Genomic DNA, 16,715 nt, shown 5'->3' with positions numbered 1-16,715 from the left:
CTATTTCCTGATGCCGTGGAAGAAACCTTTTTATGACCATACTTTTAAAATTATGAGGTAATGTTGCATCTGAGGACTGTGCCACAATTTACTTCATTATCCCCCTTTTGTTGGGCCATATAGGGTTTTTACGGATTTTTACTATTATAAACAATTCTGTTATAAACATCTTTGGAAACCTTTGCCTCCCTTCTGATTATTTCCTAAGATAGAAATAATTTAAAAGCTTTTGACATTCTTGATGCATATTGCCAGACTACTTTCCAAATAGATTGTAGCATTCCCACTTCCATGAACAGTATATGAGAAAGCCCATGTCTCTACACCCTCATTGGTACTTGGCGTTGGTTTTGTAATTTTGCCATTTTCACGAATTAAAAATAGTATCTCATTGTGTGGTTGAGCATCTACTCATGTATGTGTTTGTTATTGACATATTTAATTTTTTATGTGTAGTCTGTCTTCCTATCATTCTCCACTTTCTCTCTGGCCGTGGCATCACTGTCTTTTACAGAATCATGGAAGCCTGCTTGGGAACGTACAGAAATAATTCTGACACTGGTTTCTAGGGCATCTGGTCTACCTCCTGCCCGCTCACTGTGGGCATCCCTGTGGTCACTCTCCTTTACTCTCCTGTGCCGTCTTGTGGGGACGCAGCAGGATCATTGTGGGCCAGTTTTTCTTAGGAACAGGACAGGGCTGGTGTCTGAGGCCCTGTGCACTTGGCGTTGCTCTTCCGGGTTTAGAGTCACACTCGTGGTCTTGTGCCCTGAGCGGACCTCAGAAAACACAGCAGGCACATCACGAAAGTAAAAATGTCCTCTGCTTGCATAATGCTTTATTTTTAAAACACGCTCTCATCCTCAGCTCACTCTTCTGGCCAGAAATCTCCTCTTAGGCTTTCTCTCAATAAGTTTGTTGATTAGATGGATCTCCTTGAGCGTAGGGTCTATGGAGTTTATCTTTCTTCCCACAGCAGCTCGTACCTGGCATGTACTAAACACGTAACTGCTAGTGGGTCTGAGCCGTAATAAGCTCCACCGTTTGGAGCTGATGCCTCACCAAACGTGTCCTCACTGGGGCTGAGCCCAGCCTTGCTCTGCCCTGTCCTGCCCTGTCAGTGTGCCGTTCGGGCTCTGCTGCAGGGGGACCCCAGAGGCGCAGGGCTGCCTGAGCCCGAGGAATCACCACCTTCACTGGCCAAGAGCCGGTCTTCAGTTTGTTGTTCCTGGAGCAAAGGGAAAAGGCATTAACTGGAGGAAGGACAGCGGCTGGGGCATAAGGATAAAATCCTCAATGACAGGTGAATTTTTGTTTCCGTGCTACAATCTAAAATGTTCTCATCTGATTTTCCTGCCTTTTCCATCACGTAGTTTTTGCTTTTAGGGCGGCTCCTACTTAGATACACAGTCACCGGTCACCATGGGAGGCAGACAGTGCGGGCTGGCCCTGCTCTCCCCCTGCAGCTCTGGGGGAGCGCTCGCCTCTGGGTGTTCCCAGCAGGGGGACCTTCGTCTCACTCCCGCCATTGCCTTTGCTGGGGACGCCTCTCCAGCCGCTCCTAGCCACGACTCCCCCTGCCTCTAGTCGCCTACCTCACCAATCGGTGGGAAGGACTCCAGCTTCCTTGGACACGGGATGGGTGGAGAGCAGAGGTCGGCCCTCTCCGTAACTTGCCCACTGCCATGTAACTTCCCGCCTCCCCCTCCTCACATACAGAGTACGCCCTGGATTAACATTCACCTTAAAACACCATAGCCAAAGTAACAGGCGCTGTCAGGAACAAAAGTATGATAGAAGCACAGTGCCTCTGGGCAGAGGGGGCCGGAAGCATCATCACCTGACCTCTCCCAGTGCACCTGCCCTGTATCTGGGTGACTGGGCTTCAGCTGCATCCTCAGGACTCCTGCTGCCCTTTCTTTACAAATCAACAGTCATCAGTTCATCCTTACAGCGCTGCGAAGGGCACCTTGGCAGGACTGGGGCCCAGGATGCTTAGTCAGTGTGATCAAAGGACCCTCTGCTGGAGACAGAGCCTCGCCCAAGGCTCGGGCTTGTGGGCCAGATATGAACCCGCCTTAGTTCCAGTCTGACTTGTCCTTGAGATACCAGGGATTTGGGATCTAGAAAAAGAGCCACAAGGAAACAGACAAGGGGAGGGGCTGTGAGACCATGCTTGGTTTTGGGGCCTGACAGGTCTGTGTTACCTTATTCGTGAAATAAATGCACTCTTACTCCAGCCCCAGACTGAACCTAATCGCCACCGATGAGCTTCATGGCGGCGTGAATGACTGATAGTAACACAGGACGAGTATGTGTTGGGTTTTGTGGGGTGACTAACACGACGGGGGGGCAGGCACCACTAGATGTTCTGCAGCTCTGAGGCTTCAGTCCGATATACAGCTGTTCCAGTCCTGGGATGATTCTGCGCCCAGCAGTGGACCCGGACTCCCAGGACAGCAGCAGCAGTTCTTGGGATCTCCAATTAGGTGGTGTCGCCATGGTCACCCAGACTGGAGGGGCTTGGCCCTACAGGAGAATCCTGAGGATCTGGGGGCCCACCCTCCAGTCCCCCACTTCCCTGCCATTTACCTGTAAGTCCCCCCGACAACCTTACCCAGAAGATAGGAATTTTAGCTCTCAGCTTGGGCACAGGACGTGGTGCTAATCACCGGTTGGTTTATGTCTGCATTTGCATTACTGCAGGTGCATTATTGAACTGTTTTATTGTATTTTTCTGAAGGAAGAAAACAGTCATAAAGTCTGAAGTGCATTAGACATTCATAAAACAAAACAAGAAACAGCATCAGCATAATCTTCTCAAGCTTTTGAAGTGCCCCCCAAATCCCCTTCAAAGTCTCTCCGACAGTTGACTTTGACCCAATCATACTCTAATTAACCTCGCTGCTCCTCGAGCACTGGGCTTTCAAGATAAATGGAAATCTCTTCCTCGTCCTCACATGCCCTTGACTGAGGACACGTCCTGGCCGTCAGTAGAGGTTGTCCTCCTGGAGCGCGGGGCTTTAGAACATGCTCGCACGGAGCCCAGCCGGCCAGATGGGCGGCATCCAGCCTGCTGTGGCCAGGCAGCAGCTGTCCCTGTCACAGACCCCCTCCTGCTTCCGTGTCATGCTCTGCTGGTAATCAATAGTTAGTGCCCAATCAATGAGTGACTTTTCTGTTTAGTCAGTTTGATTGTTTCTGTGGTGAAATGTGCCACCAGTTTTGAAAAAAAAAAATTACAAATGCTGATTAGGTTCCCAGGTGAGTCTCCCCATCCCCAGTCTTATTTGACCTTTAGAATATGTTTGAAGGGTCTCTGGTTCTTTGGCCCCCAAGTCCTGTACTTGCCTCAGCAGAGTTTCAATGGGAAAATGCCCTCGGTTTGCAGGACTAGCACTGCCATTGCTTGGTTTTTAACAACTCCCCGTTCTTTCCTCATGGAATGGAAGGTAGCACTCAGATTTCCCTCCATTCTTTTATCCGTAAAGCTGTATAGAGTTTTGGAGATTTTCAAAGCGTCTTTTTAAAAATTGCAATGTATTATGTAGAAATGAGAAAGAAAATGGCTTTTCTTTGTACCATCTTTCTGTTTTATTCACTTAGACCAGGAATAACAAAGTGATTTCATCACACATGCCCCCCCGAAGGAATAAGAGACCCTGTGGGGTGCTAAGTTGAGAAAAGATTTTGTGGTCATATTTGGGGATCATGAAAGTCTGCTGTGATTGATTAATGATGTCTGCCACGGGCATGAAAGTGGAGGAAAAGTAAATATGTGCCATGTATTTGTCATTCCTGACTCAGATCTTGTGAAAAACAAAGTTCACATGTAAATGGTAATACTAGCCTAACAGTTAAGTAGTGTGTACTGCATGCCAGGCACTGTTCTAAGTGCTTTACATATATTAACTCATTTGATTCTCAAAGCAACCCATAAAGTAGGTACAAATGAGGAAACGGAGGCACAAGGAGGCTAAGTTGCTAAGCCAAGGTCATACAGCTAGGAAGTGGAAGAGCAGAGATTCAGGGTCAGGCAGTTTTGTTCCTTAGCCCTGGATACTGTGCTGTCTCTCCTTGGCTAATGCTGTGTCTTTGCTGTCCAGGGACTGATGTAAGGCTCAGCTGTGGTTCAGGAGAAAATGCAAAATCAAGTTAACAGGGCTTGTTATCTTTGGGCCTCAGGCTCTAGAACGAAAGATAAGACAGAGTCCCGGGGAACTTTGGCACTGAGGAGAGAGTTGCACGTGAATCCTCCTTCCTCTCTGGGTAGCATTTCCAGTCTTTCCACATCCATTTTCTCAGATGAGAGTAGGTGGATGGGAAGGGAAGAGGAGTGGCGTTTAAGGACTAGAACAGAGGAGTTCCCTGATCTCCAGGCCACCTGGCTGTGGAGACTCAGAGTGGCCATTTTCAATGATCATTTTTGTGTAAGGGACACATGTACATATAAAGAGAGATTATGTTTAGCGTATCAAATAATATATCTTTCATAATGGCTGAAGAGAGACTTTTTAGTAGTTTGTTTTCCTTCGTTAATTTAGCAACTATTGAACACCTATGCTGGGTCCCACAGTGTGCTGTAATTGTGGAAACAGTGAGCCAAGATGAGCCCTGCCTTCTCTGAGCTTGTAGTTTACTTGCTGGAATAATGACTAAGTGTAAGGTGCAGCTCTGACTGTAGTAGAGGGAATGAGGGACTGAGGTGGCCAGACCATGTGGGTTTTTGAAGCTGCATTAAAGAGTTCTGACTTTAGCCTAAGAGCAGTGGGAAGCCATGGAAAGTAGGGGAGAGGGTCGGGGACTTTGTGTTATATAATCAGAGTTAAAAGATAATTGTGGCGACACTGAGAAGAATGAATTAGAAAGGGGATGTGGAAGAGCTAGAGGTGCTTGTAGGAGTCCAGGCAAAGAGCCCATAAGAGTTGGGACTAGGGTGGTTTGGATGGTGAAGGGAAGAAGTGGAAGGATTCTAAAGGTATCTGGAAGGCAGAATTAGCCAGATTTGGTGATAGATTAGATATGGGTAGCGAGGGAGAGAGAATGGGCAAGGATGCCTAGAAAGTAGGAGGATGGTGGTCCTATTCCCAGAGGTAGGGATGCTGGAAGAGGGTCAGGTTTGGAGTGGAAGGATATCCTGCTGCATTGGAGGTGCTTTTGAGCTGTCCCAGAGGAGAGGTCAAATAGGCCACACTCTTTATGGTAAGTGTGTAGTGTTTCGACTGGACTATATGTAAGTCCTGATGGACTGTCCTGGGAAACTAAATACTGCAGAAAAAATGTTAGAAATCTATAATTTTGTTGACTTTAAAAATCCAAACAAACATATTTTCATCTAGGAAATAAGACTCTGACAATGACAAAGACAATTGATAGAGATAAATATCTTGCATAATCTTCCTAGTTATTTTTGTTTTTGCATATTTCTCTGCCAGTCTTTTCCCATAAGCATTCATATTTTTGTTAGTTGTTATTATAGTCTACATTCAGCGTGTAATAGGATTGTTTTCACTTAACTGTTATCCCAAATATTTTTTCACATTTCAATGTATCTCTCAAATTCTCTATTTAAAATGTTGCATGATATTCCATGCTTGTGATAAATCACGAATTATAATTTTCTAAGCTATTTCTCTGTTTCTGGATATTTAGTTGCTTTAAAGATTTCTTTATTACCAGTAATACTTTAATAAATATTTTTATGTCTACCACCTTTTTTTTTTTTCTCTTTAATGCATTTTTCCTTAAATTTTTATGAGTGGGATTAGTGGGTTAGAGTTTGAATGGGTTTACGCCTCTTGATATGTGTAAAGGCAAACATTTTAAAACCTCCGACAGGGGCTTCGGGGTCCTAACTGTAGAGCAGAGTTGTGGCCTCCACGTGGAGCCCCGTCACGTTCCTTTGGATTCAGTAACCAGTGGTCCTAACCATACGTGAGCACTGGCCAAGGCCCCAGGGCCACCTGTGACCTCTTGCATCTGCTGGTGGTGCCAGTTAGAGCCTCGAGGCTGTGAGGCTTGTTCTCTGGTTCAGCCTGGCTCCTCGCCTTCTCCCAGCTATTCTGTTCTTCAGGTAGTGCCACCATCCCTCAAGAATCCGGGGAAGCCGCTGAACTGACGGTATCCTGAAGGGATCGTCTAGCTAGGCTGAGCCTCGTAAGCCTCCAGGTTCTAACATACTTGCAGTGGTGCTGCGGAGGCTGCCTAGGGTTCCCATGGATTTGCGTGGGGTTCTCAAGACCTTCCATGACCTGGTGCCTGCCTACCAATCCATCCTGAAGCGCCATTGCTTCTCAACATGTCGCCTCTACTGCGCCCAGACTAGACTCTGGTCTGGCCCAGGATGCTGCCTTGGTTGCATCTCCTCCTGGCTCTCACTCGAGTTGCTCCCTCACCCTCTGCCTTTCCAAACCCTGCTCCTCCTTTTAGACTCGACACTAGTTGCAATTCCTCTAGACCCTGGCTCTGCCTTGCAGCTTGCTGTCCCTCTGCTGCAAACTCTTACAGAACCTTTAGTCCCCACTCCAGGACTTAGCACACAATGGTAAGCTTTCCGGTAAAGTTCGCTCTTGAAATTTTTTACCTCTTGAAGATAATTGTACACTCCTCGAGGGCAAGGACCATGTCAGTCTTCCCCTCTAAACGCCTCAGAGCCTAGCTTTGGTGCTGAGCCCTGTGCCAGAGCTCAGTAAATCGAATGTGACCCATGAAATCAAAATATAAGTGCACCATGATGCAGTGTCAAAGTGTTTTAGCCATTCTTTTCTGATGTATTTTCAACATAAATGCCCATATTCAAACATTCCTGAGGATCTTCATAGACTACTCGTAGATGGACCATGCTCAGGTCTTCTCTATCTGGTTGCAGTTTGGGGGTTATAAAAATAAGTTAATGTTGGAAAACCATAAGCTGGTCACTTTTTATTTCGAAGTCCTTGATATGCACTCGGTGGGAAGGATGATTGGTGGAGGTGACGAGGGTGGATGACGAGTAGTAAGAAGCACTGGAATGAAAGGCTGTCTGGTCTTTAAAAGGCAAGCGTCTCTGGCCCCTGGAACAGTGCTTGACTTGTGAAAGGATGTCTTCTGCTATTCTGGTTCTTGAAAAATTGGTCCCAGGCTTACCCTGCTGTCTTTACAGCTCACTTTACTTCTGATCATCAGGAGTCCTCAGGGGAAGCCACCTCAGTGCACCCTGGAGTCCCGAGCTCTCCTTCTTCTCCAGGGCACGGCCCGGCACACAGGGGACCCTCTGGCCGGGAGTCAGGAGCTTCCAGGCTGGGCTGGCTCTGCTGCCCTCCCCCCCACCCCACCCCGCTGCACGGCTCTGCACGTGCTTGGGTCTGGGCGCGCTCACTTGTAAAATGACATGCCTGAATCAGGCCATCTCTAGGCTCCTTTGTAACTGAGATTAAAAACAAAATAGTTGAAACTCTCTGAAGAGGGTGAGCTTGGGTACCGTTGCTAACTAAACATGAGAACTAGGCTCTCTGACACATTTAATGACATGTGTTAGTATGTGTGTAGAACTTTACACTTAACTTGCATTTCTTTCTTTCTTTCTCTTCTTTTTTTTTTTTTTTTTTTTTCTTCTAGCCAAACATCATGTCAATGGCAACAGAACAGTTGAACCTTTCCCAGAGGGAACACAGATGGCTCTATTTGGTAAGATAACAACTCTGAAAGAAAACCCAAATTGTGTGCGAAGCCTAGTGCCAAGTTTCTGAGTTTTAGCAAGTGTCCTCAGGGCTTCAAAATCTGGGCTCTTCTAGATATTTACAAGTCGTTGCAGCCAAAAAACTATCAAGTTCTTAGTATATCTGGGATCAGAAAAGCTCATTCTATAGAATTTAGTATGCTTTCCTTTCTCACTTTGCAAATCAAATATCCAACTGTGTATTTACTATTTCTTATGTCCACACTGTGAATTAACCTGATAATTTAGGAGTTGAGTTTTTCTTTCCCAGGAAGGATTATTTTTCCATATATATATATATATATATATATATATATATATATATATATATATATATATATCTTTATTAAAGCTGGGATTCAAGGATTTTTGAGATGTTGTTCCACAAGAATCAATAATCAATCTAATTGAATGGTGTCTTTCTCTTCCATTATGAATTGAGCATATCCCTTTTGTTTGTTTGTTTGTTTCTTCTGGTTCCTTCCCCTTAGCCTTTAGACAGATTCTATGATCTCTTTCATCCTAAAAACCTGAATTCCCCTTTCTTCATGCCCCCCTCCAGCTTCCATCTTCCCCTGGTCCTGATGGAAGTCTCCTACAAGGGCTTTTGATGTAAAACTGCTTTAGGCATTGAAGTGTCTTTGAGCCAGAAATTAGCCTCCTGACAACACTGTCTCTAAATTAGCATATTCAGGATAAAATGTTTCCCTAATCCCAGAGTTAGTCATCACTGATGATTAACAGTTGGAGAGTTATGAAACAGGGACCCACTTCTGCCTAGGTGTTTGTAAATCTTGCTCTGTATGGGCCGTCACCTTTTAAAATGTACTGGTCAGTGATTAGGAGTTATTATGTTCAGAAATTTAAATGGAGAAATTGGTTTTTGAAGAAAAAAGCATCAATAGTCACTATAAGATGTCTGCTAACTATTTGATTTGTTAACTTTCCTCTGAGAAATTGTGTTCAGATGATGCCATTTTACCTAAGTTGTAGGCCTAGCACAGTGTCTGTTACCAGGGGGACAACAAATGTCACATCAATGTTCAAAGGGTTCTTTTGATGATTTTTTTTTTGTCTTTCAGACTTGTGAACCCCTAGAAACTAGGTTAGAAACTAGGTTCCATCTCATACTGGGAAAGGTAAAATGAGACTGACCTGTCATAGATTTCCCCCTGTCATGGTATTGGAGGAAAGCCTCCTTCCCAAAGGACTGATGACATTGTTGCCACAGAATTGGAAATATCAGTGAATAAAACTCCGTGGCGAGATTATTATTACTATTATTTTGTCAAAGGTTTGGTTTAGAGTGGCTTTCCTAAAAATCCTAACCCAGGGCCTTTATTGTTTGACTCTGGGCAAGCGACTCCCCCCTCCAAGCCTCAGTTTTCTCACCTGTAGAATGGGAAGGCTGACGGGGTGCTCTGAGACCCTTCCCTTGGCTTCTGCATCTTCCATACTTGGGGCTGAAGGCTCATCTGGCCTCAGGCAGCCCTGGGAAGCCCACTGTGAATGGCCAAGGGGTGTGGTTTTAAAAGAAATGAATTCTGTGCATAATTTCTACCAGTGCAGAACTATACAGATGATAAAATAGAATATCTCTTGACATCTAAGGATTTTTGCCTTATTAGAACTGCTGTTTGGCTCTTCCAGATACTTAAATGAAGGCCTCTGTGTTCGTTAAGTGCATGCAAGCATTTTATATTTGTGTTTTCAAAACTGTCCTCACTTGATATGGCTTGTCCACCTGGCCTGCAGTGGAGTGAGGGAGTGGATGGGTTTTGGGGTGAGCTTCTGTCATTTGGGTTGTTTATAGCTGTACTGAAAAAGTCAAACTAAGTGCACCTCTTTGACATATCTTGGGCATTTAATCCTCTCAGCACCTTGTAAGGCTGGTAGGATTACATAATCCCCTTCTCAGAGAGCTCACGTGATTTATCACAGGTCCCTCAGCCAGAGATGGTGGAGCTTGAATTTGAGCCCAGGTCTAACTGACCGGAAGTCCACGCTCTTTTTACCATGTCCCCTGACTCTTGGCCTGGTTACAGGAGTCCTGGGAGAGTCTGGTAGAGTCAGAAATGCCTTTCAGCTGGATCCATGCACAAAAGCATGATTTCCAGCCGAGCCAATTTAGCAAATTGATTTGTGAATTTCTGTGCGTTCCCAGAGTGCTCTGAAGGACTCTCGAGACACAGCTTTTGCCAGGAAAATACTGCTTGGAGTGACGTCTCCTACTATTTATCGTTTTCCCCCATTTGATTTTAGTAGCAGGTATTAATGTGCAGGAGAATGTCTTACATTGACTTGACTGTGAGATCACCAAAGCAACAGTGGCACTTTCTGCTTGTCCAGACTCATTCTTCAGCCTGGGAAGTCAGTATTTTATGCCAAAGGAGTATCACCAGTTTCAATTTCATTATCTATTGGTTAATCATTTGAATGTACCTTACAGAATGCTGTCTAAATAGAAACTTTTAAATTTAATCCACTCTGAAAGTGGCCACTGAACGAACGGCCATTAGCATTGAGCTTAGGGTGGATGATGTAAGGAAGGGTAGAGTGAGGGTCAAGGGCAGGCTCCGTTCTGGAAAATGTATGAATGTGTTATTATACCAAGTGACCAGAGAATATATAGACGGCTCCTTAAAAGCTCTTTCTGGCATGTAATCTTCACAGATTATTTTTAAAACAAAAAGGCGTTCATTTTTTCAGGTTTTCTTTCATGGCCCAGTCAGTTTTATCCCTGTCTTGTTTTCCTGTGATCACGGTTCTTCAGCCTTTCTGTTGCCCTTTTCTCTCCTCTGCACTTTAGGACAATGGTAATGAGGGTAATAGGCCTGCTGTCCCGGTGGGCTTCTACTCGTCTGTGTGTGATGCTCTCTTTCAAGTCAGTGGGAGCCCCTTTTTTACAGGCCGGAGAAGCGGAACCGAACATGTTGCAATTACTGAATGTCTTTGTTCCGGGTGGCTGAGTGCCCTATGTCCGCCGTCCCTCTAATCCCACCACAGCCCTGTGAAGTGGGCATCACTTGTGCTCTTTTAGAGACGGAGAAACTGAGGCACCCAAAGATGAAAGCAATGTGGTCAAGTAGAGGGAATGCTTTCTCTGGCACAAGGACATCCACGTGACACTTGCCAGCATGCCGTGCCTGACCTAGAAAGGTCCTCTCCGGCTTGCGATAACTTCGGGAAGGTGACATCCTGTTGGCGGAGGGTCCCTCCGTCCTCGCAGGGAGCAAGCCTCCGGCCTCTCTGTGGTGGTCGTTCTTAAGCACGGAGCCAGCTATTCACTTTATTAAAAGTACTCCATAGTCAGGAAGATTTATCGTTTCCAAGTAAAATAGACATTTATTAATTGAGGAGAGTGCAGAGAAGTCAGGGGTTGGGGGCTCCAGTCTTAATTGGTGAAGATTTTTAGTACAGTTTGAAAAAATGAAATACAGTTTTTTAAAACTTTCGAGTTCAGTACTTGACCATAATAACACTTATCATCCAAACTAGGATACTTTTGAGAGTGAAAAGGGTGCTGGTAAAAATTATGTTAAAATAATGAGGTACACACCTGGAGGACTTCAGGCACACGGGATATAATGTCGCCCTCTAATGAGAGTGTATATTATAAGACATTGTGTCAAGAATAATAAATACACATTGAGTAAAGTTGAAATTGAAAAATAATGAACTTAGAGATATAAAATGAAATAAACAAATGAAAAAATTCCAATGCAGTAGACTTACATTATGTACCGTATAGCATCAACACCAGTAGTTACACAACTTCCAGGATTTTACTCAGTAAATATTGTTATATTCTTTCTGAATGACTTGAAATGAACAGTTAATTCATATTTATGAAACCTGGCTGGTAGCATTTCAATAAGAGATGGGGAATTATCTGATTATACCCTTGCAATTCTAATATTGTACTAATACTGTCCAGTGATGTAGGGTAATGAACTCTCCATCAGTAGAGGTATTCAAATGAGAGATCGTTCCTACCCAGTTGGGAAGTGGAAGTAAATAGCCTTTAAGATCCTTTCTTCTCAGTTAATGAGAATTTTCTCTGTTTCAGAGTGTTAAACCTTTTTGGAAAAATTACTCCTAACTCTAAATTCTTTGATCGTATCATTTAGAAACCCATATCCAGGCTGTTTAGTGAGAGGTGAAATGCTGCAGTGAGAAACTGTGGTGGTCAGGAATTGATGGATACCAAGCAACCACAGCAGAAGTACCTCTGCGAATTCTTAGGGTCGCTGTAGGTTTTTAGGCTCCTACTAGCCTGATAGCGATGGCTCTGGTAACTCAAACCACTGCAAAACCTGTTCTCTATGTCAGGTTCTCTTGGGCTCTTCAAACAAGAGAGAGCAAAAGACAATCCAAGACATCATGAAAGTGTGCTATGATCTTGTTACACTTCTCTGTTTTTAGCCAGGGGGCCAAGATTTGCTAGACTCTTTCCTGACTAGCTGTGTGGAAGGACTGATCCCAGAGTAGAGGCCAGGGGCTGTCAGAGGCCCATAGGCAGGCCTCACTCTGGGGGACTCACCTTCTGTACCCCAAGGGAGAAGAGATCAGTGTCTGTAAGATGAACCAATCATAAAATATTTTCCCCCCCGACTTGAATTAGAGGTGAATTAGAAGCAGCCACAATTACTTTGTCTGCCAGCCAAGAAAACAGCATTGAAAGCAGCAGGCAATACGTCCGACTTCAATGGAAAATATATTGGTGTCTCATTGGCTAGGATCCAACATTACGTTGGTAAATAATCAAATCCCGGTGTGGCATATTTCTCCCTGAACCTTGACTGAAAACTATTGAAGACCATTCTGTGAGCTGTGGAGCTGCAGTCACTCATTCTAGGAAAAAGGCCAGAAAGAATGACTTTGAAATGTGTTTGTAATTAACTAAACAGTCTAAATTCACAAGATCGTTAGAACAGCAGGTTGCTCACTGGCGCGAACTTCTTTAAGTGAGGAGGCATTTGGGGAAACAAAAATAGGCCTTCCTTCCATGGTGATCTGAAGCACCTTTAAGGGACAGCAACGGGTCGTCTGGAGACATGTTGTAGGACACATTTTATTTTATGTACCTCTTTTGCGTGTGTGATGATCACATTTCCTTTTTGAGTATGGAAAGGTCTGATGATAATATAGGCAAAGGGGAAGAGACTTTCCAGAGCCTGTGTTGAAAATTCCTTTTGGTTTGTGTGGCACTGCTCGGGATGGCCCTGGTCCTGCTCGAGAAGGCACAGGCGTGGTGTTGGAGAGGGTGTCCTGGAGTGGAGAGGGTGACAGCATGGCAGCAGGAGTGCGGGAGGGGATTTCTGTGCCAAGAGAGAGGAACTGCACCCCTAGTAGGAAGGAGTGGGTCAAATAGTGTCTGACAAAGTAACACTTGTCTGGAGAGCACGTATCCATCAACCTCAACTACATGGAATGCTTGTAAGAACCAGAAAGTAAGCACGCCCTGCCCACCAAAAGTTGCGGAGAAGTCCCCAGAGAATTCAGAATTCACTGAGGTCTTTGGAGTCAGATAGATCCTGGTGCGTGACTTGAGACAAGTTTCTTGGGCCTTGCTATAAAATGAAATAAGGGAAAATTAAAATATATATAAGAAATGGCAAAATAACATACATTAGAATTAGGTGAATATTAGACCAAAGAAAAATATGAGAAGTAAAATATGCAAAGAGGGCATGCTATAATACTATATAATTTATAAAAATTGGCCACAAATGTGGCTCTGTGTTTCCTAGTGGCAGCATGAAGATCAGTTGGTTGTATGATTGGTTTCAGTTTTTTAGAATTGTGGTAAAATATACATAACATAAAGTTTACCATTTTAACCATTTTTAAGTGCACAGTTCAGTGCACTTAAAAAGTGCATTCACATTGTTATGCAACCATCACCACCATCCGTCTCCTGAACTTTTTGTCTTTCCAAACTGAAATTCTATACCTATTAAATAATAACACTCAATTTCCCCTCCCCACAGACCCTGCAGCCACCGTTTGACTTTCCTTCTTTATGAGTTTGACTACTCTAGTTACCTCGTATAAGCAGAATCCTACATTATTTGTCCTTTTGTGACTGGCTTATTTCACTTAGCATAATGGCCTCAAGGTTCATCCAGGCTGTGGCATGTGTCAGAATTTCCTTCCTTTTTAAGGCTGAGTAATATTCCTTTGAGTGCACATACCATATTTAGTTTATCTATTCACCTGTCAACGGACAGTTGAGTTGCTTCCACATTTTGGCTATTGTGAATTATATCATTATGAACATGAGTGTACAAATATCTCTTTGAGACCCTGCTTTCAGTTCTTTTGGCAAATACATCCCGAAGTAGAATTGCTGGATCATATGATAATTCCCTGTTTCTTTTTCTGAGGGACCCCTGCATACCATTTTCCACAAAGACTGAACCATTTTACATTCCCATCAGCAAAGCACAGGGTTCCAATTTCTCCACATTCTTGGCAACACTTGTTATTTTTATTTGTTAATAGCCAGCCTAATGGGTGTGAAGTGGTGATTTTCAGTTTTACTTAATGATCCTGAAAATCTACATGATTGGGGGAACCGTAAAATTTCTTGATTCTAGAACCAGAAAGAAATTTCTTTCAGGGTACTTATAAGGAGGACACTGTGATGTAAGACAGTCAGCAGTACTGCTGACAGCGCCCTCAGAGTGAGCATTGAGAGGAGATTCATGAGCCCTTGGTCACACCACTCTTGTCTTTGGGCTCCTGACGTCCACCAGGAACAATTCGGTCCACCTTTCCCCCACGGGTGCCACAGTGTGCTTCCCTGGCTTAACCCAGAAAGGAGTTACTTGTATTGTATCTAAAACAATCGATGGACTAGATAACTTTTAGGGAATTTTCTATCAATAGTATTTCTTTCAGTGGAGTTTTAAAAAATATTTATTTTTTCATTCTTTATTGTGAAAAATTTCAACCATACATAAACGTAGACTAATATAGTGGACTCTCACTAACTCAGCTTCAGCAGTTATCACTCAGGGCTAATGTGTTTCATCTCTAGTCCCATTCACTCTCTCTTCTTCATCCCAGGTTATTTCAAAGTAAATCTCAGATATCAGATCATTTCATCCAGGAATACTTTGGCACATACCTCTTTTAAAGAGCAGTTTTTAAGAAAACATACCACAATGCCATTATCACACCTAAAAAAATAGTTCCTTGGTATCATCAAATATCCCATGAGTCCATATTTCCACTATTGTCTCATAAATGTTTTTTCAAACCACCTGTTTGAATCAAGGTCCAAATAGAGTCCATACACTGCAATTGGTTGATATAAATAGTCTCTTTTAATCTCTAGGTTCACCTCTCTCTCTCTCTTTTTTTAAAAAATAAATTTATTTATTTATTTATTTTTGGTTGTGTTGGGTCTTCGTTGCTTTCTCTAGTCTTGGCAAGTGGGGACTACTTTTTGTTGCAGTGCGTGGGTTTCTCATTGTGGTGGCTTCTCTTGTTGAGGAGCACGGGCTCTAGGCGCACGGGCTTCAGTAGTTGTGGCATGCGGGCTCAGTAATTGTAGCTTGAGGGCTCTAGAGTGCAGGCTCAGTAGTTGTGGCGCACGGGCTTAGTTGCTCTGCGACATGTGAGATCTTCCCGGACCAGGACTGAAACCCGTGTCCCCTGCATTGGCAGGCGGATTCCTAACCACTGCGCCACCAGGGAAGTCCCTCTCTCTCTCTCTCTTTATTTTTCCTTATAATTTATTTGTTTAAGAAACTAGATCATTTATTCTGTACCGTCTCCTTCAGTCTGGATTGAATGACCATGCTTGAAAAGCCTCTGTATTTTCTACAAATTGGGAGTTAGAGACCTGAGCAGAATCCATAGGTGGGGTGTGTAAGGCATCCAGGAGGCATTTAATAACTGGTTCTCTTTCTTTGGGTGAAGTTAGCAGCCCCTAATGATCATTGCCTTGACCTATTATTTTATTAGAAGCTACAAGATGGTGACATTTAAATTCTTGCATTTCCCTTTATTTATGAACTGGAATATTTCTCTAAAGAGAAGTTTCTCTTTATCAACTATTTGGTTACCTTGACCTCCAGTTGATTAGGAAAGCAGCTTTGTTTTTTTCCTGGGTTTACCGTTTTGCTCCGTGTATCTGAGCATGGGTTAAATGTATATTCATGAGTCAGAAGCATATATAAGTATAGTTGCTTAAGTGATGGAAACCTCTTTAATTTGACTGAATGACCATTTTCACTTGGGCATTTAATCAAATTATTGAAATTTGTAACCATTTGGTCAAACGTTTGAAAATAGAGTCACAGTAGACAGATTGCCTCTACAGATTTGGGTAAAACAAAGAAATAGGCACATAGTCAGGTGACAGAAGGTTATGTCTCCAGCAAAGCCGGATCTAAGGGGCAGACATCTTCTCTCCTGTTCTCACCCCAGATCTTGTGACCAGGGGACGTGCTCCCGTGCGCATTCCAGTCTTGAACCTCAGCAGTCCAGGGTGAAAAAGCAACTCCAGAGAGGGCCTGAGGGCTGGGGGCCAGCTTGCTTCTGGATGTGGCATGCTTTCAGAGTATCAAAATGATGAAAATGGCTAAGCAGCCAAGAAATGACGAAGCCTCAGGAATGCTGCCCACTGCAAAGACGTAACAGCTGGGCTCTTTCACCTGGAGCTCTTTCTCATGCTTTTGGCTTAATATTGTGAATGCGTAGGAGGGTAGCAGGAGACATGTTTATCAGAGTGCGTTTTCTCTGCTTTCCAGTTTTCACAGACAGAATAGGTAAAACTATCTGTGGTTCTCACTGCCAAACATTGTGGGATTCAAGATGGGAAACTATTTACTGGCTCACTTATGTTTTTCTCTCATTTTATTTTCATTATTTATTACTTCATGTGTTTTTTTTGGTTTGTTTGTTTTTGGTAAGTTGTCTCAAATTCTTTTGGAATGATGCAGTGTATAAATAAAGTAAATAAAAGTAAGGTAATTCCTATGAATGCAATTTCTTACGTCCAATA

General features: G+C 43.6%; 1 protein-coding gene across 14 annotated transcripts in view; it reads left to right on the top strand.

Moving 5' to 3' along the window:
• MSRA (methionine sulfoxide reductase A) overlaps window positions 1–16,715 on the top strand; it is a 390,059-nt gene that overhangs the window by 143,663 nt on the left and 229,681 nt on the right. For 11 of the 14 annotated variants that reach the window (XR_452004.3, XM_007192695.3, XM_007192694.2 and 8 more), the window contains one exon: window positions 7,597–7,665. The exons of the other annotated variants lie outside the window; for them this stretch is intronic. Coding sequence is in view for 10 of the 11 variants with exons in the window: in XM_007192695.3 (XP_007192757.2) it covers window positions 7,597–7,665 (69 nt within the window). In the remaining variant the exon portion in view is untranslated. The remainder of the gene's footprint in view (window positions 1–7,596; window positions 7,666–16,715) is intronic. 14 annotated transcript variants of the gene reach the window in all.

This window comes from Balaenoptera acutorostrata, chromosome 6 (genome assembly GCF_949987535.1).
Source record: "Balaenoptera acutorostrata chromosome 6, mBalAcu1.1, whole genome shotgun sequence".
Lineage (NCBI taxonomy): Eukaryota > Metazoa > Chordata > Mammalia > Artiodactyla > Balaenopteridae > Balaenoptera > Balaenoptera acutorostrata.
Note: the sequence above shows the minus strand (reverse complement) of the source record. Positions and strands in the feature narration are given on the sequence as shown.